The sequence below is a fragment of the Protobothrops mucrosquamatus genome, unplaced genomic scaffold, assembly GCF_001527695.2.
Source record: "Protobothrops mucrosquamatus isolate PMUCROS unplaced genomic scaffold, P.Mucros_1.0 scaffold4312, whole genome shotgun sequence".
In the NCBI taxonomy this organism is placed as follows: domain Eukaryota; kingdom Metazoa; phylum Chordata; class Lepidosauria; order Squamata; family Viperidae; genus Protobothrops; species Protobothrops mucrosquamatus.
Genome location: NW_015390226.1, coordinates 59,367 through 84,582, shown reverse-complemented (window position 1 = coordinate 84,582; position 25,216 = coordinate 59,367). Strand labels below are relative to the sequence as shown.

The 25,216-nt window shown below is 44.6% G+C and overlaps 1 protein-coding gene across 1 annotated transcript in view; it reads right to left on the bottom strand.

Annotated features, from left to right (window-relative positions):
• The window catches only part of LOC107298827 (transmembrane protein 132B-like), a 57,894-nt gene that overhangs the window by 10,545 nt on the left and 22,133 nt on the right, over nt 1–25,216 (bottom strand). Inside the window, exons 2-3 of the mRNA XM_015828192.2 lie at nt 10,267–10,410; nt 535–740 (exon numbers count right to left, since the gene is read on the bottom strand). Of these exons, the coding sequence (XP_015683678.1) occupies nt 535–740; nt 10,267–10,410 (350 nt within the window). The remainder of the gene's footprint in view (nt 1–534; nt 741–10,266; nt 10,411–25,216) is intronic.

The following is a 25,216-nucleotide window of genomic DNA, read 5'->3' as shown; positions in this document are numbered from 1 at the left end:
CACACAGATGGACCCAGGTTCTAACTCTGAAAGGATAAACAGATATGTGTAAAATCTCCCAACTGGGGGAACAGACTGTAGTCAGAAGAGACTACATTAGTGGTGAGAAAAAAAAGATCTAATTTGGCAAAGATGAACAAAATTAGGAAATACAGCAGCGAGGTTTCCAACATCCAAATTAGCTGTTCCTATTTCAAAATGATTTTCAGATGTATTATACAGTCCTGGTCTAAAACAGGATGTTAACTAGGATAGGAGTAGAGTAGAGTAGAGTAGGGTAGGGTAGGGTAGGGTAGGGTAGGGTAGGATAGGATAGGGCAGGGCAGGACAGAACAGAACAGAACAGAACAGAGCTGAAAGGGACTTCTAGTCCAGCCCCCTTCCATCTACAAGAGGTTGGGAATTAACAGGCAGAGCTCAAAAAATTCTCCAAGGCAACTGGCTGGTAGTGTTAGTTAACAGGATATTGCACCAGAAAGGGGGTATTGGCTGATTTCCAAGAAAAAAATAATATTCAAGATGCGGTTCCAATACCTTTTGTTGGAGGTGACGGGAATTCTCCAACCTTTAATCTGGCTCAGCTCGGTATCGGAGATCTCAATTTGCAACGGGAGCCGTGGGACCCAGACAGGGACTTCTAGCTGAGTGGTAAAATGCTGGTAGGTGAAGTTCACCAGGGCGTCCACTTTGCTTTTCATTTCCTTCCCATTCACAAAGATGGCATCGCAGTTGTCCGAGACCTGCAAAGGAAGAACGCAAGCAGATCCTGAAGTGAATAACAAATAAATTAGCTACCTCAAGATGGGGGGGCAAAAGCCCACTGCAGGAAATAACAGCATTTTAGAAGTCTATGGAGATTCTCAGTCATCCAGGTCATAGTTATCCCGAAGATGCTTTTTCTTGAAGCAACTGGAAAGTCCAGTTGCCAGTTGCCTTGTGAAAAAGCATCTTTGGGGCCTTTTTGAAGTCTTTGCCTCATTACTGGTAGAAAAATAGCAAGAATAATGCATTTTCTTCAATATAAGAGCAAGCAACTCGGTGTTTTGGGGCTAAATCCTACCAGCCCCGGCCAATATGACTAAAGAAGGGTTGGAACGTAGTCCAAAATACCTGGAAAATACCAGGTTCAGATCTTGGTTGGATCAGTCATGGAGAGTAGCTCCCAATGTTGCCACATGGCCAGTGGTGGGGTTCAGCCAGTTCGCACCAGTTCAGTAGAACTGGTAGCTCAGCTATTGCTGAGTTTGGAGTTTGGCTGAATGCACACTGCTTCCGGAAGTCCAATCTAGCCTCAGAGGCCTCCCAGGCCTAGAACAGCCCACTGAAAGTGCATGGATGCCACTTCCGGAAGTCCGTTCTGGGCCTCGGATGCCTGGAAGAGGCCTCCCAGGCCTAGAACGGCCCGCCGGAAGTGCGTGGATGCCACTTCTGGAAGTCCGTTCTGGGCCTTGGAGGCCTGGAGGAGGCCTCCCAGGTGTAGAACGGCCCACCAGAAGTGTGTGATGCCACTTCTGGAAGTCCGTTCTAAACCTCGGAGGCCCAGGCCTGCATCCAATAAGAGAACCGCTTGTTCAGGTACTTGAATCCCACCACTCCACATGGCATACCATGGTGACCTACAAATGATGAGTTAGATCATAGGTCTCCAAACTTGGCCACTTTAAGACTTGTGGACTTCAACTCCCAGAATTCCTCAGCCAGCCAACAGAACAATTCTAAGATAATGACACATTTAACTCCACCCCACCCCAGCTCTGCCTGCTCTCCTACAATTAGTTTGACCACAAGTTTATATTTACAGCTCATTTAGAGAAAAATACATATGCCAGCAGAGAAAGGAGAGACATATTTTTATAATTCTCAATAATTGCTCCCTTTTAGTATGAGAAAGAGGGTAGGGATGTAAAACCCAGCTACCAAGAACCTTAGAATCATAACTCCATTCATATATTCCTCCAGACAAGGAGGGTGCACGTGTTTGAATTCTGCTAGAGGGGATTGACTCTGAACTGATCTTGCTTATTAGACTTTCCTTTTAGGCAAAAATTGAATTTGCATCAGGTTTGTCATCCTGGAGTGCATTTATTGGAAAACGAATCAGTTTGATTATCTTGCATTTTCCATTCATGCTGGGCTGATGAAAAAGAGAATTATTTTCCCTCTCCTCCATCTCTCCCTTTTCACAGTAAGAGATATTTTTCACTCCCTTCTCACTCCGAATATATTGGAGGAATTCTCAGGGTACATTTTTGTTGTTGTTCTGTCTCACTGGAAATTTAGATTGTCTCTACTTGGGGGGAAAAATACAATGAAAGACGTATTTGTAGGCTTTTGTCTGGTTGGAGAGCAATAAGGATGTCTCAAAAGTCAAGAACCTTACCGGACCTTATTGAATAAGAGTTGGAAGGATCTTGTAGTTCTTCTAGTCCAGGGGTCTTCAAACTTGCCCCTTTTATGACTTGTGGGCTTCAACTCCCAGAAATTCCTCAGCCAGGCACGCTGGCTGAGGAATTCTGGGAGCTGAAGTCCACAAGTCATAAAAGGGCCAAGTTTGGAGACCCCTGTTCTAGTCCAACCCTTTGCTCAATGGAGACCCTCTACCATTCCAGACAAATGGCTGTCCAATCGCTTCTTGAAAACCTCCAGTGATGGAGCACCTACAAATTCTGGAGGCAAGCCGTTCCACTAAATCAGTTGTTCTCACTATCAGGAAATTTCTAGGTTGGACTTCTCTTTGAGGACCTTCCATCCATTGCTTCTTGTCCTCCCCTCAGATGCTTTGGAGAATAGATTGACTCCTCTCTTCTCTGTGACAGCCACTCAAATATTGGAAGACTGCTAACGTGTCACCCCCTAATCCTTACTTTATTAGACCAGATGTACCCAGTTCCTTGCTCATGTTCAACCATGCCACCAACACATCCAGTTCCTTGCTCAAGACAGGCCACCAACCATCCCATGTCCTTCCGAGGTAGAATAGAATAGAATAGAATAGAATAGAATAGAATAGAATAGAATAGAATAGAATAGAATAGAATAGAATAGAATAGGGAATATGGAATAGAATAGAATAGAATAGAATAGAATAGAATAGAATAGAATAGAATAGAATAGAATAGAATAGAATAGAATAGAATAGAATAGAATAGAATAGAACAGAACAGAACAGAATAGGGAATATGAAATAGAATAGAATAGAATAGAATAGAATAGAATAGAATAGAATAGAATAGAATAGAATAGAATAGAATAGGGAATATGAAATAGAATAGAATAGAATAGAATAGAATAGAATAGAATAGAATAGAATAGAATAGAATAGAATAGAATAGAATAGAATAGAATAGAATAGGGAATATGAAATAGAATAGAATAGAATAGAATAGAATAGAATAGAATAGAATAGAATAGAATAGAATAGAATAGAATAACAGAAGGAATAGAATAGAATAGAATAGAATAGAATAGAATAGAATAGAATAGAATAGAATAGAATAGAATAGAATAACAGAGTTGGAAGGGACCTTGGAGGTCTTCTAGTCCAACCCCCCTGCCAATCACCACTTACATTTCAGAAGGAAAAGGAGCGTGCGAAATAATTGTCATCCTAATATAAGCCCATCTGGATATTTGGGTAACCATGGAAAACGCACTGCAAAGACCAACTTGCTAGCGGGAGCTAAAAAGAGGATCAAGAGTATTTACCTCCCTTCTCCCGAAGACCGTCGCTCACTCCAGACTAACCAGTTTGATCCTTCAACTTTTTAGAGATTAAGCCTTACTGACAAGCGCTAGCTTAAGCAAACATCTGCATGCCTCTTCATTAAGACCGAGGGTCCCAGACGGGATTAAGCATTGTTTACCCAGCGAATCCCCATCAGATGGTGCAGCTTTATTCCCCATCAATTTTTAATTGCAAATCCCAGACCTGCTCCAAGGGAATCAGCATTTCATTAGGTGGAACTAGTACAAATGTTGCGTTGCTAAGGGGTTTTTTTAAAAAAAAAATGCCTGATTTTGCCTCTCCACTCTCCCTACCGGCCTGCCTCAGCAATGCCAGAGGGTTTTCCGGATAAGCGAGACGATGCTAATAAAGCTGGCTCAACATAGAAGATTTATGGGGGGGAGGTAAGAGGTGGGCAGCCCACCGCTTCCCATGGAGCGTTGAGGAACCTGATCTAAAATGTTTCATTGGTCCAACAGCCAAAGCTCTCCAGGCAGTTAACAAATACAACAAAGGAGAAAATACAACCTGAGTAAAAACAGGTACGAGACTCAAATAGAATACAAAATAAAGTGTGAAGGGCCTATGGCAGGGGTAGGCAACCTTGGCTCTTTTATGACTCATGGACTTCAACTCCCAGAATTCCTGAGCCAGCATGGGGGAACTATGGCCCCCTTCATGACTCACGGACTTCAACTCCCAGAATTCCTGAGTCCGCATGAGGGAACTATGGCCCCTTCACGACTGGTGGACTTCAACTCCCAGAATTCCTGAGCCAGCATGGCTCAGCTTGGAAACCTCTCCCTTTCCTCTCAGCATGGCTGGCTCAGGAATTCTGGGAGTTGAAGTCCACCAGTCATAAAAGAGCCAAGGTTGCCTACCCCTGTTCTATGGAAATTCTCCAGGTCATGGTTATCCCCAAAGTGCTTTTCCAAAAAGCAACTGGATTTTCTTGGGTTTTTCCTTGAAAATGTTTCGATTCTCATTCAAGAAGCTTCTTCAATTCTGGACTATCACATAAAGCAGAGGGCCCCCAATCTATGGTCCGAGGCCCGGTACCAGGCCGTGGCCTCTTGGCCACCAGGCCCCGGGAATACTGGTGAGCCCCCCGCTCACGGTAGCACTGTGTGCGTGCGCTAGCGAACTCATTTGCACATGCGCAGGGATGCTAGCACCGCCGCCAGTGTCACGTAGGTGCCGGCAGCCCATTTGCGCATGGATGCGGGCACCAGCGCGGGGGCCCTGGATGTGTGCTGCTCGTCTGTGCATGTGCACACATGCTAGTACTGCTGTCATGTGCGTGCCCATTTCCATTTGTGTGTGCACGCATGCACATTTCCCTGCTGCTCCCTTTCATTCCGGGCTGCCAAGCCAAAAAGATTGGGGAGCTCTGACATAAAGTATTCAGAATCAAGGAATTAGGAGCCAAGTACAAAGTGGGACTTGTTACAACCTCGAGCATCTTTATGTTTAATTGTTTGCTTTCTCTCTTTCTTGCTCAGCCACCTGTGCATTTATCCACTCATCCGTCATGAGATCGAGGATGTCTTCCCCTTCTTTTAAACTCCAGATTGGCACAATATTTGGAAGCAAGCGGTGAAATGAGGAGACCCAAACTCATTGGTAGCTTCACACTGCAATGAACAAGGCCACGCATTCAATTTTGCAACTACTGCAATTGTCAGCCGAGCAGGGACAAAAATAGCCAGAGAAAAGATAGAAGTCTGGGAACGGGCCCCTTGTCAGTCAACAGGCATGCCGATTTATCATCAACTTATCAGATGCTTGGGAGCTGAGGGTGCAGCCGCACAATGAAACAACAATCACCGATTTAACAGCCAGCCATCAACACCCTAATTAACAACTAAACGCTACACACAACCAGGCACCATAGAAACACAAGGCGTAGAACAGCCCAGTGCACATATTCTGGAGAGAGAGAGAGAGAGAAATTCCCTGATGATGGGTTCCAGCACAAGCCCAAAAGCTTGGAATAATAAACCTTTGGTCACCTCCGGTTAGATCCCGCAACAATATTTGCACCTCGTTGCAATCTCGGAGGTGGCCTGGCAATTGTCTAAACCTCCTGCTGCACAATTTAGTCAAAAGCAAATAGCAACAGCAACAGGAACAGGGACCGTAATTGTTATGACATATTCCCGCACAACTTCTGCATCGGAAGGAGAAAAGGAATTGGGGATCTGTCAAAGGCAAGAGCTTTTATGTCACATAAATTAGCCTCCGCTACTTCAGAATGACATCGACTTGTCAGGCTGATGGCTGGCTGTCGTCAGTGTCAACGACGTGTCCCCAGGGAGCCCTTCACCAGCGGTATATCACCCCAAAGCAGGTGTCGTAAATTAAGTCCCCAACACTTTTGCTGGAGCAACTGTTTAGGAGAATCTGATTAGAGCTACGCAGAAGCGGAGGGAACCTCACGGTTGATTGCAGCTCCTTGGAAGAGCAGATCAAATAACTCCAGCTGCAACTTCTTGCCAGAGATTAGAANATTCAGGGCCTCTTCATTCGCTTATGTCAATTTGAATCAGATAATCATATAATTAATGGATCGGTCTCCCGTGGTGACAGACATTTACACTGGAGAGAAAGTCTGGGTGAAAATAATGAGTTTTATCATCATACCATGTCAACGCGTGCACTTCTCTATGTCAGTGAAAAGAGCCATTAGTTGCCGTTATCATCTTACCAGTGAAGACATGAGAAGTTGGCATGTTTGCACACTCTATTTAGACCTGGCTGGGATTAACAATGGAACTGGATTTGTTAGCTGATGTGATTTAGATGTTGGGGGAGGGATGAGTGACTCTTATAATACCAAAACATCCTTGGCTCCAAGAAATGTATGCTGGTTTAGTAAGAATGAAAGGAGACGTAGCAACAAATATAGTGCCTGAAGATGGATGGATGGATGGATGGATGGATGGATGGATGGATGGATGGATGGATGGATGGATGGATAAATGGATGAATGGATGAATGGATGGATGGATGGATGGATGGATGGACGGGTGGATACGTGCATGCATGCATGCATGCATACATGCATACATATATACATTCTTTATACCTACAGTGGTACCTTGGTACTTAACTGGTTTGAAACACATCAAATTTATTACTCTCAACACATTCTGAAGCAAAACTTTTGTCCCGGTACTCATCGTTTCTTTGGTACTCAGCACATAAGCTGGAACTTGTCAGTGTTGGCTGCAATGTGACTCACTACATTATTCCTTATGGGGAAAAATGTTTCATACTCATTGTTTTTGGTACTCATCATGCGCCCCCCCCACCAGAACCAATTCAGTTGAGTACTGAGGTACCATGAGAGAGAGAGAGAGAGAGAGAGAGAGAGAGAGAGAGAGAGAGAGAGAGAGAGAGAGAGAGAGAGAGAGAGAGAGAGAGAGAGAGAGAGAGAGAGAGAGAGAGAGAGAGAGAGAGAGAGAGAGAGAGAGAGAGAGAGAGAGGGAGAGAGAGAGAGAGAGAGAGAGAGAGAGAGAGAGAGAGAGAGAGAGAGAGAGAGAGNCCCTGATGGGGCTTATTACTGCAACTTGCTTGGCAAGGGGTAGGAAAGGAAAAGACCAAACCCACCGCCAAGTAAAATGGATGCCAGGATTCAAAAGGCTGTCTGTAAAAACTGGGTCCTGGGTTTTCAGATTCCCAGGTAATTTCTTCCTTTCGTAGCTACCTCTCCGATGTTTATCAATTGGGCTTTTTCTGCTGACGTGATAGCAGTCTTCCAGTATTTGAGGGGCTGCCCCAAAGAAGAGGGAGTCAAGCTATTCTCCAAGGCGCCTGAAGGCAGGACAAGAAGCAACGGGTGGAAACTAATCAAGGAGAGAAGCAACCTAGAACTAAGGAGAAACTTCCTGACAGTTAGAACAATTAACCAGTGGAACAGCTGGACTCCAGAAGTTTCTACGTGCTTCATCACTGGAGGCTTTCAAAAAGAGACTGGACAACCATTTGTCTGAAATGGTAAGCAGGGGGTTGGACTAAAAGACCTCCAAGGTCCCTTCCATCTATTCTATTCTATTCTATTCTATTCTATTCTATTCTATTCTATTCTATTCTATTCTATTCTATTCTACAATCTTTCCCATTCTATTCCATATTTTCTATTCTATTCTATTCTATTCTATTCTATTCTATTCTATTCTATTCTATTCTATTCTTAGTGACTGTTTGAAGCTATGATGGACCCCCCCAAAGGTACTTACAAACTGGATTCAAAGTTCCAATGGCTACACCCTACACACAAAAATCACATTATGGCATTTTGGCTGCTCAGCAACCAGCCCACATTTATAGCAGTTTGCAGCATCATTGCGTCGCAATTTATGATTATTTTTGGGCAGAAATTGAAGTTTACTTTCTGTTTATGGCAAAAAAAAACCATCCCCGAATCATTGCAGACAATGGGTTTGCTTAACAACTGCTGAACGACCACTATATTTGTTTAACAACTGCTGCAAAAAAAAAAAGAAGTCATAAAGTCAGGTCAGTCACGTGGATGCCTCGACACACTCCCACCGTGACATACTGTTGGAAATTCTTACTTGTGTATGTTTTATATGCATGTTTCCATTGTCCACAAAACACGTCTGTGTGATTCAAAAACCTACATTCGCGCAAACCAAAAAAGTATCACAAGTCTAGAGATGCAGCCGTTCCCTCATTCTTTTTAATGACATTTCCCCAGCTGTTTAAACTCAGTGTTCAGTCACACCTAAGTATGCCAGGTTAAAAAAAAAAAAGTTAGAAACTCAATTAACACCATGAAAAGTCCACAGAACATATCTCAACACATCCCTCGTAATGGCGTGATGGGAGGATGGAAGGGGAAGTAAAGCAAGCCAAGAAACAAATCAAGAACTTGGGGATATGAAAAGAATTATTTTTGGAAGAAACGAAGATCAGCAACTGAATCGTGGAGNATTCAGGGCCTCTTCATTCGCTTATGTCAATTTGAATCAGATAATCATATAATTAATGGATCGGTCTCCCGTGGTGACAGACATTTACACTGGAGAGAAAGTCTGGGTGAAAATAATGAGTTTTATCATCATACCATGTCAACGCGTGCACTTCTCTATGTCAGTGAAAAGAGCCATTAGTTGCCGTTATCATCTTACCGGTGAAGACATGAGAAGTTGGCATGTTTGCACACTCTATTTAGACCTGGCTGGGATTAACAATGGAACTGGATTTGTTAGCTGATGTGATTTAGATGTTGGGGGAGGGATGAGTGATACCAAAACATCCTTGGCTCCAAGAAATGTATGTTGGTTTAGTAAGAATGAGAGGAGACGTAGCAACAAATATAGTGCCTGCAGATGGATGGATGGATGGATGGATGGATGGGTGGATACGTACATGCATGCATGCATGCATACATATATACATTCTTTATACCTACAGTGGTACCTTGGTACTTAACTGGTTTGCAACACATCAAGTTTATTACTCAACACATTCTGAAGCAAAACTTTTGTCCCGGTACTCATCGTTCATTTGGTACTCAACACACAAGCTGGAACTTGTCAGTGTTGGCTGCAATGTGACTCACTACATTATTCCTTATGGGGAAAAATGTTTCATACTCATTGTTTTTGGTACTCATCACACACACCCCCCACTGGGGGGGGGGGAGAGAGAGAGAGAGAGAGAGAGAGAGAGAGAGAGAGAGAGAGAGAGAGAGAGAGAGAGAGAGAGAGAGAGAGAGAGAGAGAGAGAGAGAGAGAGAGAGAGAGAGAGAGATGGACAGATGGACGAATGGATAAAGACAGAAGAGAGATGAATAGATAGATAGATAGATAGATAGATAGATAGATAGATAGATAGATAGATAGATAGATAGATAGATAGATAGATAGATAGATAGATAGATAGATAGATAGATAGATAGATAGATAGATAGATATAGAGAGAGAGAAATGGACAGATGGACAAATGGATAAAGACAGAAGAGAGATGAAGAGAGAGAGAGAGAGAGAGAGAGAGAGAGAAATGGACAGATGGACGAATGGATAAAGACAGAAGAGAGATGAATAGATAGATAGATAGACAGACAGACAGACAGACAGACAGACAGACAGACAGACAGACAGACAGACAGACAGACAGACACAGAAGAGACAGAGATGGATGGATGAATGGATGGATAGTCAAATTGGAGCTATCCATTTCGGAACGAATATTGGCTCTTCTCTTCCATTCCTGTGAGGTCCTTGATGCTCTCTGAGCTTGGCTGTTTTCTTGTAGACATTTCATTACCCAACTAGGGAACATCATCAGTGCTAATGTTGCTAATGTTAATGATGATGATAGCACTCTCTGCACTCCCTGCTAATTATATTTAAAAGCAGGAGTGAAGGCTGGTTCAACGTGAAGGTTCTAGAGATATGCATCATCCAGTGGTTGGTTAAGTAAACTATTGATTTGTAAGACTGTTTCAGCCTTTGATAACCATCTGACTAAATCATTCCTGGGATCTTTCCAGTTTCAAGAAGCAGCCTTACCTTGAGGACATCTTCATCAGCTGATCTGCATTCAGCAGAGCTGGAGATGTCTCTGATGGATCCATCTTCTTCAACAGCAACCACTTTCACAGGGATAGACACTGGCTTGCCCGTCAGAATGGCTGTGTTGAGGATCTCGGTATCCTATTCAGGCATACAACAAAGAAGAAAATAGAGGTCTATAAAAGAAGGTGCCATCAGAAGAGTAAGGTGAAGTAGGGACATAGTTAAGGCCCCCTCTATCCCATTTTCATCCTCACAATAATCTTGTACAACACCTGCTGTTCATAATGAAGGTCACATTCCACCTCAATATCTTCTGGTTGAAATCATAAAGACCTGGAGAAGATTCCAGAAAGACCTTTGCTAAATTCAGCAGGGCCCTCAATAAACTAGGGTTCTCAACAACACCAGAAAGTTGTCTACGATAAAAAAGAGTGGTGGGATATCTTAAAAAACTGTTGCGCCACCATCAATATGTTGTGCCAGAAACAGGAACTAGATGTTCAAAGAAACTTCCCCCAACTATTAATCCTTTTACATCACATGTAGAAATGGTCTTTCCCCTTTCGTATTTCCACCACCATCCATGGACAATAACGCTAGGTCAGGTCATCCCAAAGATGCTTTTTCAGCTGGACTTTGTTGTTTTTCTTTGAAGACGTTTCACTTCTCATCCAAGAAGCTTCTTCAGCTCTGACTGGGTGGTGGGAAATGGTCTGGTCTGATTGGATGGTCAGAGCTGAAGAAGCTTCATGGATGAGAAGCGAAACGTCTTCAAAGAAAAACAACAAAGTCCAGTTGCCTCGCGAAAAAGCATCTTTGGGACAACCATGACCTGGATGACTGAGAATCTCCGTAGACACTTACAGATAATTCAAGTCCCACCTCAGTAGGATTCAGCAAAACACAGGGCAGTTTCTATTGGTCACCTATAAACCTAATTCTTGTGGTTCTTTGGGACCAGATTATCTTTCAGCCTCGGATGGCTGAAATGACAGATTACCCAAATCACGTGCCTCCTATCTCTCTTATTCTTCGATTCCTAAATTCCCCCATTGCAGAAGTTTATAGCCAAACCCTTCCCTTCTCTGCAGAAACGGTAACCCAGCGAGCAAATCCCTCGTTCGTTTTTGTCAAATCACTGTGGCGCCAACAGCACCCCCGATACCAATTGCTAATTTAAAAAATACATATATTTTCTGCTTCATCGACAAATGCCACTTGGAGACGTTTCCCAGGGCCAGGAAGTCATAGACAGATCATTTCCTCAGCAAGTTCTGAGAAAGCCATCGATGCTTTTTCCTCGACACATTCTCAGATGCAGCCCGCTAATGAGTCCATTAGCGGGGAATTCATTGATACAGCACCATGGATGCCATTTGATTAATTACGCCAGCTCCCTGCTCTCACCAGGACGTAGGCAGACGAAGAGAGGTGCAAAATGAAGGACAAGAATCCTTGAATTAAGGCCTTTGCTCCGGGGAAGCAATATTTGCAATTAAGACATGGGATCTGGACCTCACGGTGAGTGATGATTCTTCTGCAACTCGCTACAGCCATAGACGTGGTTGCAAAAAAAAAAAAAAAGGAGAAACACTCTACTTCAAGTGCCATCTGCCACTGGAGTGGGTGGATCGACCCATCCAGGCTATTAAAGTTGGAAAAGAAGCAGACCAGTTTATAGGAGCGCATTGACACACGTGCCAAGCCGGCCTCCATTGCGGCGTGTATTGCCACAGCAAACAAGGTCCTTGACATGCATCGCTCCCCCGAATAAAAGTCTGGACAAAACATTTGCAACAGATGCATCCAGAAAGAGGCCAGCATTTGGAGGATGAGGCCTGCAAATAAAGACAGATTGCCGCAAAACTTGGCAATCTTTCTGCATGTGAGCATGTAACTATCTGTGTACTGTATGTGTGTGTGTATATCAGTCCAAACGTGCGCATGGATGTAGATATGTGCATCTATGTGTGTGGATATATATAAGTGTGTATGTGGACATGCGGGTGTATAGACATATACACACAGTATATATACTAGATATGGCTGTGAGAGTTGGACCATAAAGAGGGCTCTTGAGCATCCCTTGGACTGTGAGGAGATCCAATCGGTCAACCCTAAGGAAATCAATCCTAACCATCTGTGATGACCCAGGGCACAGCACAGAGGCAATGCAGTCAGCTGGCAATTCAAACCGTCCTTTAATTGCTTCAAATTTTCCCCAAATGCTCTCACGTTTCTGGCAAGCTTCAGAACAAAGTAAGACACACACATCTCTGGCTGCAAGTAGTTTCACATACAGTCTGATTAGGAGAGGAATTTACTCAAGGCCACGGAGATAAGAAAGAATGACACATTCATCATAAACCTAACGAGTCTGTGTGAATACACGCTTGCCTGAGCAGTTTCAAAAGGGAAGCCAAAATACAGTCCGAGATCTATAAACATCCAAGCAACATTGTCAGCCAGTCCAATGGTCAGAGTTTCTGGGTTTCCAAGCAGAAGTCACAGAACAAGCGATCAGCAACCACACACACAAAACTCCAAGGAATCAGCGTTTGTTCCCAACAAATGCCTCTCCCCACAGCATCTCCTTAAATCTCAGTCTCCAGGTGTGCCTTGTGGAGAGGGACGGGATGCTCTCCTCCCAAGTAGTTGAGCCTGCCTGCGTTGTTCCCTCCTTCTCTCCACTCTCCATGCTCTAGGATCAGGAGGGGGTGGCCCTTGCTCATCGCCTGAACTCTGTCTCTCTTGTTCATCCTGTCCCAATCCAGAAAGGCCCTGGCCTGCCTCGGCCTGCTCTTCCCCACGTTCCTCTGAAGCCACAGACCCCTCTCCCTCGACCTCCATAGGGTCCCGTTCCAGCTCATTTTCCTCTGCAGATTCAGGCTCCAACGGAGGCATGACACTGTCATTTGGAAGGACAGATACTGAGGGTCAAATACTTTGGCCACCAAATCAGAAGAGAGTTGGGAAAGTAGGAAGGCAGAAGAAGAAGGGGATGGCAGAAGAGGAGATGGTTAGATAGTGTCATCGACACAATGAACATGAATTTGGGCAAACTCCGGGAGACAATGGAGGATGGGGGGGACCCAGCGTGCTGTGGTCTATGTACGTAGCCTATTTGGAATTGGGCCGTGCGAGGGGCTGGACGAAAGGTGTGCGTGTGCAGGCAGCTCAAATTGCGCAAGCGGCTGGCTGGCAGACAATCCCGGTGTGTGTGCCAGCCCTTCGCTCGTTCAAGTCGAGCTGCACGTGTGCATGCTGGTCTGCCATCATGCAAGGACTGCATGCGTGTGTCTGCACTGGGCCAGTTCCCTCCCCCCACAGCCAGGTCGCCGAGCCACAAAGAGTAGGGAATGCTGGTCTACGGGGTCGTGGAAGTCAGACATGACTGAGTGACTGAACAACAACATATACCAGACGTAGTTTTGGTTTTTTTTTTTTTTTTAAAAAAAAAAACCTAATCCAAGAAATGTATATTAAAATGATTGGGGAGGGGGGGAGAAATGGATGGAAAGAAAAAAGTCCTGGAAGGGAGGGAAAACTTCCATTTTCCCAGAAAAAAGAGCAATCACTCATAAGTAAAGCAGCTGCTTTGTTTGTTATAGACCAGTGGTGGTGAACCTATGGCATGGGTACCAGAGGCGGCACTCGGAGCCCTCTCTGTGGGCACACATGCCATTGCCCCAGCCTCGCCTCCCACCATGACCCCCTCCTCTCCAGCAGCCCCCCTGAAGGAGAGTCACCCCTGAGTGTGGCCCACATGGAGCAGTGCAGCCAAGGACATGGCAGCCAGGCAGCATAGACAAGATTCTGCCCTCAACCCCATCGTGCACAGTTGATGCTGCAGGGCGTGGGCAGAGGGCGTGACTGCCATAGCACTGCTGGGCTGCCTGGGCGATCTGCGGTGGGCCCTGGGGGTGGTGAGTGGCCCTGCACGCAGGTGGGGCAGGAGATGGGGAGCAGAGTGGGGGCAGGGCAGGGGGTGGAGCGTGGGCAGGGCCAGTTTTTGGGCACTCGGTCTCTAAAAGGTTCGCCATCACTGTTATAGACTATATGTATTTAATTGACATTCTACATATTCTAAATTTCAAATTTGACCACTTTAAGATATGTGGACTTCAAGTCTCAGAACTGCCGAACCAGCGAGGGTGGACTTCCAGAATCCCCCAGCCAGTATGCCTTGTTTTGTTGGGTCGCCACTCTAGGAACATCTCTGTAGAAGACATTCAGGGAGATGTTTCCTAAAAAAAGTCAGATTCTCTGTAGCTCCAGTGCTGTCCTGCTTAGGATGTTCACATGACCTGTTAAGCTTCCTGTTGACCCAGCTAGGCACATCATCTGAACACAGAGGCCACACAGTAGCTTTACATCTTAGCTAGCATACAATGTCCACTTTGAAGGATTAGGGAAGAGTGGACAAGATGCTGGACACCTGAATAGCTTCCTCTGTTGATCCTATCCCGAGTTCTGCTACTCTGATCAACGGGACCGCCTTCACTTCACCAGCACTGAAACCCACATTTTGAGTTCCTTTCACACGGGGCACCTTGCAATCCGCACATCATCCCCCTTATGCAGAAATGTGGTGGTTTAGCATTTGATTTTGCCAAAGGATTTCAACATCTGACTCCAGGCTGCAGATAAATAGGGATGATCTTTGAAAGAAGAAAAGTGCAAGGAAGGAAAAACTAGGCATTCTTCACTCCGCATCTCGGAGGATGCGAACCAGATGCTTAGTGCCTCGTTCCCTCTCCTCCGCCCCCTCCACACACACACACACCCCACGACTGCATTATGTTCATCAGGACGTCGTTGGGAGTTTATCCCTTCCCAGCTGACATCTGGTGCCGAGAGGACAGGGTTTTTCTTTAAAAAACAAAAGATGAAGAATGCGAGAGAGGAAATGCATCGCCATCAGTGGGATTGTTGCTGCCCGTTTTAATAGTAGTGGTAGCACAATCAGACGTTCGGTCTGCATTTCTGTAAAATATTAATATGTTTCATTATCCAGGCATCCAAAAAGCACCGTCTTTACTCTCAAAGCAGGTTGGTCTCCTTCCTTCCTTCCTTCCTTCCTTCCTTCCTTCCTTCCTTCCTTCCTTCCTTCCTTCCTCCCTCCCTCCCTCCCTNACACACACACACACACACACACACACACACACACCATGCGGAGATAACTAGTAAAAATGGAAAGATTATATATTTCTGCATTTGACTCCACCTGAAAATGGAAAATGGAAAAAGATTGACTCTGACTCTATCCTCTTTTTTAAATGAAGTTCACAGAAGAACTTCTACCTATGTTACAAGACTCTCTCCAGACAGCCTGCCTTCCCCTAGGACCAACCAGATAAAGTTTGATTAGTCTTGAGGAAGGTCAGGCTTATGCTCCCTGAGCCCGCGCAAGGACTCCAAGCTAGGTCCCCGTTTGACCCCTCCTTCCAGCCTGGCTGGCAGTTTCCCAACAGGGTTCAACAAAGGCAAGGAAAGGGAGATGCTTGTTAGAACACTTTCTTGAAATGCAGAGGTTTCTCTAAAGCAGTGGTTCTCAACCTGTGGGTCGGGACCCCATTTGGGGTCGATCGACCATTTCATGGGGGTCGCCAAGCAAGGCTGTCCGCCATTTTTTTTGTCCGCCATTTTTCCCCCCCTTTTCCGGCGGGTGCCTTACCTCCCTTGGGCTGGGCCAGCTGGTGGTTGGCCTGCTCCGTCTCTGCCGCTTGCCAGCTACGCCTCGGCTGTCGCAGGCAGCAGAACCATGCATGTGTGGCGCTTCCGGGCAGAGAAAGTCCTCGACTTACGGCCGGTTGGGTAGTCCTCGACTTACGACCGGTTTAGTCCTCGACTTATGACCGGTTTAGTCCTCGACTTACGAACGGCTTAGTCCTCGACTTATGACCGGTTGGGGTCGCGGCATTAAAAAGGTTGAGAACCACTGCTCTAAAGCTTCCAGGGTTTAAGACGGGGGAACATCCAGAAAAGAGGATATCATTGAACAGAGACAAGCTTGGCTAGGATTCAAAACCAGCTAGGAAGACCGATAATCTGAACAGCAGAGCTTTGAACAGCCTGCGAGTCAGTCTTTGAGATCCTGGAATCAAGTATCATGTCATCTCAGTAGGCTGACAGATTGTTTTTTTTGCAAACAACCAAACACAGCCTTGATCTGCACATCTAGGAGAGAAAAAGAGACGGAGGGAAGGAGGGAGAAGAGAGAAATGGGGGGGGAAACCCTGTGGTGGAATTAGAAATGAATGCAAAGACTTTACAAAACAGTCAAGTCAAAATATTCTTTTTGGTGTCTTGATCTGGGCAAGATTCGGTTGGACATTTCAGAGGCCTGCAACGGATCCCTCTGTCCCAAGGTAAAGTTTTATTCAAAGCATGTAGAGACCTGCAAGGCAGGTAGTCCTCAATTTACAACATATTGTTGAAGCCATACCCTTGCTTGGCTGTATTCTGCCTATCCTGGCCTATCTCCTAACCCAGTTACAACTGGCCGTAAGACTCCTAAGGGTCATTTTCCACCCACATAATGGCTAACGTTGCAAGCCAAAACGCAGATATCGCGGAAAGACAAAAAATGAGGAACTGGCACGTTAAGAACATCCCTGCTCTTTGCAAATGATAAGTGGAGGGGAAAATTTAAAAAAAAATGAAAATGAACCGCAGGGATTTTTGATAGAATATATTTGAAACTGAAGTGGACCGGAGATGAAATTCAAACATCCAAACTTTGCAGAAGACACGTCCCATAGGGAAGTTAGAAATCACAGTGCAGTTGTTCCAACGTTGTATTTTCCCATAAAAAGCACACCTTGAACATGAATTTTTCTCCTGTCAGAAGGGAGCAGAGCCCGCTCTGTCCTGCCTTAATAATGACCTCGGTGCTTATTCCTCATTCTTCCTCTGGATTAGTGCTTCGGCAGTCTCTTCTTAATTACAACTGTAACCTGCTAATGCTATTGCTTTGTTGTCGGAAGGCACCTACTTCGGATTCAGCCATGGCTCCATTAAAATTTAATACAACATCAGGTCACAACAGAACCAGGAAGCCAATGACAGCTGCTTAATTAAAACCTAAAGCTGATTAGACCACCAAGAGGAAAAATCCAGCGGAAGAATTGGAAACTACAGACAGTCACAGCAGGGAATAATGGCTTTATTTAAGCCTTTATGGGCACCTGAAGATGAACTGACTGTCAGATGGCTGCTGTGGTCAATTGGGGCCAGGAGGTCCCCCCCTAAAAGCTTGCTCAAAATCCAATTCAAATGTTGATTGCTTCTCTTTCTCCTCCATTCACACAATGGACGGATCAGCCAAGAGTGGGGATTATCCACAGTATCTAAACAGGACATTAATGAAGCTACTCTATTAAATCAGTAAGTGTGGCACCAGGCCCAAATAATTAGGGCTTGTCCAGTGCTACTGAATAAGAAGGATTCTGTAGGAACCATACCGGCAACCAGGTGGAGACTAGTGGCTTTGCACAAAGTTGGCCACATGGACTATAGCCTAATCCACAGCAACCAGGATTAGCCTTTGGGTCTATAACTTATAACATTAAGAAAACCAAAATCATGGCATCCGGCCCTCTCAATTCCTGGCAAATAGATGGGGAAGAAATGGAGATAGTGACAGATTTTATCTTACTGGGCTCCAAGATCACCACAGATGGGGACTGCAGCCAAGAAATTAAAAGACGCTTGCTCCTGGGGAGGAAAGCTATGGCAAATCTAGACAGCATACTAAAAAGCAGAGACATCACCCTGCCAACAAAAGTGCGTATAGTCAAGGCCACGGTTTTCCCAGTTGCAATGTATGGATGTGAAAGTTGGACCATAAGAAAGGCCGAGCGCCAAAGAATTGAGGCCTTTGAACTCTGGTGCTGGAGAAGACTCCTGCGAATCCCCTGGACGGCAAGGTGATCAAACCGGTCAGTCCTAGAAGAGATCAATCCCGACTGCTCTTTAGAAGGCCAGATCCTGAAGTTGAATCTCAAGTACTTTGGCCACCTAATGAGAAGGAAGGACTCACTGGAGAAGGGCCTAATGCTGGGACAGATTGAGGGCAAGAGAAGAAGGGGACGACAGAGAATGAGGTGGCTGGATGGAGTCACTGAAGCAGTAGGCGTGAGCTTCAATGGACTCCAGAAGATGGTAGAGGACAGGAAGGCCTGGAAGAACGTTGTCCATGGGGTCACGATGTGTCGGACACAACTTCGCAACTAACAACATCAAAGGAACCATACCGGCAACCAGGTGGAGACTAGTGGCTTTGCACAAAGTTGGCCAGATGGACTATAGCCTAATCCACAGCAACCAGGATTAGCCTTTGGGTCTATAACTTAGTAGTAAATCAAATGCCGTACATGCAGAAGGACTAAGGGACAAGTTCTGATAACTCCCCCGCCCCCAAAAAAATATTTCATCTGAAACTCTAGGAAGTCTCTGGCATTTGGTGGCTGAGTTTGACCCACATGCTAGGCTAAACAGCTTGTGATTTGGGGGAAATGAACACCCTTAAAAGCAATTGAATTAATTCCATATACTACCGTTCAAATTACTGTAGGTTAGTGTGCTGTGAGGACACAGATATCATAGTTAAAGCCAAGAAATTGGGATCGTGATTCGACTTGGTATTAGGCAGCTTTGGAGATTTGTTTAGTTTGGGCACCCAGAATCTCTCGTCCAAGAATAGCACAAAAAAGAAAAATACAGGTAGGAGAAAGGAGAAAGACACCATGAGATGCAAAGAAGAGTATGTCCATGTAGACTTCATGCAGGGTTCTCATTTTTAACCCATTTTCATTCCTTCAAAAGACAGTTTCCAGGAAATCACAGAGCCTGAAGTATAAAGACCGTTTGTCAACAACTGTGAATTTCCACCATCAGTTGACACTACTCCTGAGAGTGACTTGTCCTACTCCAGGAGACCAGTGAAGACCTTCAAAGCACAGATGGAAAACTAGTAGCCTTCCAGGTGTTGTGGAGCTATAAAACTATCATCCTGTAGGGTACAACCTGAGGCTACTTAGAGTCAGCAACATCTGGTGAGTCACAGGTATCCTTATGTTTTTTACAGCATAGGAAGCTGGAATCCGAAAAGAAAAACCCAGAAGGCCAGGCTTTAGAAGCAGAACTGTGCCAACAGAAGAGGATATTTGTAGTTCAGGGTTCAGACATGGAGTTTTTTGTGATCTCTAAGCTTGGTGATTTGCTGGCAGATGTTTCATTACCCAACTAAATAACATCATCAGTGCTAGAAGGGAATGTGGTTTGGGAGGAGGAGGAGGAGGAGGATTGTGGCATCGTTGGTGATTTCTGAGCTTGGAGGTTTTCTTGCAGATTTTCATTACCCAACTAGGGAACATCATCGGTGCTAGAAAGGAATGGGGTTTTGGAGGAGGAGGAGGAGGAGGAGGAGGAGGAGGAGGAGGAGGAGGAGGACGACGACGACGACGACGACGACGACGACGACGACGACGACAACTGTGGCATCCTAGGTCAGTGGTGGCGAACCTATGGCACACATGCCAGAGGCGGCACTCAGAGCTCTCTCTGTGGGCATGCATGCCATTGCCCCAGCAGAGTTCGCCAGAGTAGCTAGCACGTGGTGTTTGGAAACGACAGAGCAGGAATTGAGTGAGCAAGTGGCGTTGGCCCCCTGGGGATGCCCTGAAGATGGCGAGGGACTGGCCCCCGCTGCTCTGGCCCAAGCCACACTCACCCAATCTGCTGTGACCACTGCAACAACGCCCACCCAGTGGGCCACACCCCCACCCTTCCCTGAGGGCACCACAATGCTGATGCAGCCCTGGCACTTTGCAATAAATAAGTGGGTTTGGGGTTGCAGTTTGGGCACTCGGTCTCTAAAAGGTTCGCCATCAATGTCCTAGGTGATCCCTGAGCTTGGTGGTTTGCTTGCAGATGTTTCATTACCCAACTAGGGAACATCATCAGTGCTAGAAGGGAGTGGGATTTATGGAGTAGGAGAGAAGGAGGAGGAGGGGGAGGAGGGGGACTATGGCATCCTTGGTGATCTCTGAGCTTGGTGGTTTTCTTGCAGATGTTTCATTACCCAACTAGGGAACACCATCAGTGCTTAGAACATCTGCAAAAAACAACAACAATCAAGCTCAGGGAGCACCAAGGACCCCACAAGCAGACCTGTATTTATGGGCAATCCCTACTTTTGATCAAGATTGTGAGTGTGGATATCAGCAGATAGATTCCACCGCCACATCTTTCTTGAATGTTCACAATGCAAGTTGGTTGCCACCACTGATATCTGGAACCTAGACTCGAAATGGACAATTGCCTTGTTCCGGTACTATCATTATAGGATCCTACCTTTGTAGGCACAGCACAGCTTTCGTGCAAACAACACTACCATACTACCAAGACACCTCCTCACTGTACACTTGAAGAAGTTACTAAAATCAAGCAGTGGTCTCATGAAAGCAGCGGGATGCTTTTGCCAGTCAAGAAAGAAGGCAAGAGACTTCTGCATTCAGCTGGCAAATGGGGTTTTTTACTTGAAATTGCTGACTTTGGTGAAGAAGGGACCTAATTGATCTGGATTATTTATGTCTATCCCTTGGAGAAAAATAGAATTCTTTTTACAACTGCGACACCGACCTATTTCTGTTACGATGGGCCTTTCTTCTTTAAGGTGTGCGTCTAACAAAATGCAAATATGCTGTTTCGCCAACTCCCCGTTCAGACTTTCCTGAGACAACTTCTCCAAAAGCAAATGACAGAGGAAGCTATCTGTGTGCTTGTATAGGGCCTGTGTGTTTGTGTGTGTGTGTGTGTGTGCTCAACTCCCTTCTTTTACTCAATTATTCCCTGCCCTCTGCTCCCCATTCCTGCGCCCCTCACAATCAGAGAGCAAAGCAATGTACATCTGTTAAGCAAGCTTAATATCTAAATTAGATGCTTTGCTAAAATGATTATAAGCCCCCGTAATTTCTCCTTAGCGTACTTTCTCCTCTGGGCTGACTGGCGTTTTCGGGATTCAAATACATATTAATGAACGGCAATTTTGAGCAAAAACTACCCCCCCCAAAAAAAGCTATGTTTAGTTTTCTGCCACTCTGGCCATTGTGAGTCAGATGTAGTGTGTGTACACACATTTTAACTTGACGCTTTGGCCTCTGCATTTAGACAATTTGCTCTTCCGGGCTGCCAAGATGCAGTTTAAAGGTTGCCACGCTCATTGCCAATAATTGGGGGGTTTATAAATGAGATTATGCATTCACGAAATGAATAGAAACTTTTTTTTCTCTCCCATCAGTAGTATAAAAAAGAGGGGGGGAATATTTAGTTTAATTGCAAGGCATTAACTCTGGATGCAGCCTACAGAGGCGACGAGGAAGCCAAGATTGAGTACTAACCAACCGGCTTGGCAGCTTAACTGCACGGCAGCATCTATCTGACTTTAGCCAATCTTGGAAAACTCAGCAAACTCAGAATTGGTTAGTACTTGAATGGAAGGCTACTCAAAAATTCCTAGGCATGCGGGATAAACTAGGGACTTAAATAAACCTGCCACTGGAAAAGAATTAGAAAACACCATCAAGAAAACTGGAAATGAGGAGGTGATAAGCCGCCTGGAAAACCAAGGGAAATCATCAAAACAATTAAAAAATGAAAGTTAGAATATTTCGGACGTGTGATGCGACACCCAGAAAAATACGGCATACTCCATTTAATCCTCCAGGGAAAGACTGAAGGCAAACGAGGTCCAGGCAGAAGAAGAACATGGTGGCTTCAAAATCTAAGGGACTGGTTTGGACAAAACTCAGCAGCACTTTTTCGTGCAACTGCTGATAAAAACAGGATCGCCAACATGATCGCCAACATCCGATAACGGATATGTCACAACAAGAAGACAAAGATCAAGAAAACTAGAGATGCATTCATGAAGTCATCAAGGGTTGAGCTAAGAATTAAGGACAAGCCACTGTTTTAATCATCTTTGCTTGGAGAAGATTTCACATTCAAGATCACTGAGACCTGTTGAAACAACGACATGCTGGAGGGAAGCCCAACATGCCAAAAAAACCCACTGCAAACTAGAAACAAACATTAAGCAAGAAAATGGTAAGAGAACGCCTATCTGACCTTGACGAATATAAACCACCAGGACCCGACAGGCTACATCCCAGAGTTCTGAAGGACCTGACAGATGTTATCTCAGAAAGATAGCTTTCAAAAATCCTGGAGTATTGGGGAAGTACCTGAGGATTGGAAAAGGGCTGATGTGGTCCCCGTCTTCAAGAAAGGGGAAAAAACGGAGCCAGGAAACTACAGACCAATCAGTTTAAACATCAATACCTGGGAAGATCCTAGAAAAGATAATCAAAAAACAGATCTGCGAACAACTAGAAGCAAACAAAGTCATAACTAGTAGCCAGCATGGGTTTGTTAAAAACAGATCAAGCCAAACCATTCTTATTTCATTCTTCGATAAAGTAACTAAACTAATAGACCAGTGAAATGCTGTGGACATAATATATTTAGACTTCAGTAAGGTATTTGATAAAGTAGACCACAACCTACTACTTAGTAAACTAGAAAAAGGTGGAATAGACAACATCACCACCAGATGGATCTGTAGCTGGCTGGTAAACCATACTCAATGAGTAGTCCTCAACGGCACTACATCCACATGGAGAGAGGTAAGCAGTGGGTACCACAAGGTTCCGTCTTAGACCCAGTAATCTTCAATATCTTCATCAATGACTTAGATGAGGGAATTGAAGGGGAACTCATCAAATTTGCAGATGACACCAAACTGACAGGAGTAACCAACACCCCAGAAGACAAACTCAGGATCCAAAAAGATCTTGACAAACTTGAACAATGGACCCTATCCAACAAAATGAGTTTTAAGGTGGAGAAAAGCAAAATCTTACATTTAGGCAGGAAAAACCAAAGATACACATACAGATTGAGCGAGACCTGGCTTAAAAACAGTAACTGTGAGACGGACCTTGGAGTCCTAGTGGACAATCACTTAACCATGAGCCAGCAGTTGCAGCAGCCACCAAAAAAGCTAATACAAACCTGGGTTGTATAAACAGAGGCATAGAATCAAGATCACATGAAGTATTAGTACCACTTTACAAAACCCTAGTAAGACCACACCTGGAATACTGCAGCCAATTTTGGTCACCATATCACAAAAAAGATGTTGGGAGTTTGGAAAAAAATCAGAGAAGAGCAACTAAGATGATCAAAGGCCTGGAGACTAAAACATACGAAGAACGGCTGCAGGACTTGGGTTTGGCTAGTCTAAAGAAAAGAAGAAATAGGGGAGACATGATAACAATATTCCAGTATTTGAGGGGCTGCCAGAAAGAAGAGGGGGTCAAATTATTCTCCGAAGCACCAGAGGGCAAGACAAGAAACAATGGTTGGAAACTGACCAAAGAGAGAAACAACCTGGAATTAAGGAGAAACTTCCTGACAGGGAGGACAATCAACCAGTGGAACAACTTACCCCCAGAAATTGTGGGCACTCCATCACTGGAAGTTTTAAAAAGAGACTGGACAATCACCTGTCTGAGATGGTATAGGTTCTCCTGCTTAAGCAGGGGGCTGGATTAGAAGACCTCCAAGGATCCTTCCAGCTTTCTATTCTATTCTATTCTATTCTATTCTATTCTATTCTATTCTATTCTATTCTATTCTATTCTGTTTTCTATTCTTCTATTCTATTCTATTCTATTCTATTCTATTCTATTCTATTCTATTCTATTCTATTCTATTCTATTCTATTCTATTCTATTCTGTTCTGTTCTGTTCTATTCTATTCCATTCTATTCCATTCCATTCCATTCCATTCTATTCTATTCTATTCTATTCTATTTTCTATTCTTCTATTCTATTCCATTCTATTCTGTTTTCTATTCTATTCTATTCTATTCTATTCTATTCTATTCTATTCTATTCTATTCTATTCTATTCTATTCCATTCCATTCCATTCCATTCCTTTCTTTATTCTATTCTATTCTATTCTATTCTATTCTATATTCTTTGCAAGTATCTCCTCTCCCATCACCTTTATGGAGGAAGGTTGCCCAACTGTATTATCTCTTTGCAGACCTTATCTGTAGCTTAGGTTAATTGCTAGTATTCTGTGGCGCAATCAATTCCATTAGGCAAATGGTGACTGCCACCTGAAATAATGCTGTAATCTCCCGTTTGTAAGATCTATCTGTGTGAAAGGAGACTAGGGGAATATAATTGACCTGTCTGTCTCCCTCTGGTTCTCTCCACATGTGATTTAATATTAATTTTTCTCTTGCAAAAGAAATCCTCCCCACCAGTTATGCCCCGGGAAGGGTCCCAATGGGGAGGCAAGCGGGGAGAATGTGATGCCCTGAAGGGCTGGCCTTTCCTTGATGAAATGATGACCGGCAGTATTTTGATGGTCCAATCTGTTGAAACGGATCCCTCTCCATAATGAGGCACCATTTGGACAAGCGAACAAGCCAGGGAACCAGCAGGGAAGAAAGCGCAGGAAGTTTGAGGTGGACCATCTGATCTCTTTTCAATTGGTCTTCTATTTTTTTTCCCCTTAGAGTGAAAACGGTTGTAGTGTGTGAAAATGGAACAGGCAAATCTTTCGTTGCCCAGGTTCTCCCTTTACGCAGCTCCTTGAAACATCAGGTGCAAAAACGTGGACTATTTCTTTATTCAGTTTATATGCCTCCTGACTCCCAAGGACTCTGGGCAGTTTACAAGGGTTCAGAAAAACAGGAAAATGAGGTAAAAGAAAAAAAAGAGCAAAGGTGGCAAAGATAACAATCCCGGAGGACAAGAAAGATGAAAAGAAGACTTTAGTCATGCTTGCCAAAGGCAAAGAGGGAGGGAGGGAGGGAGGGAGGGAGGGAAGGAAGGAAGGAAGGAAGGAAGGAAGGAAGG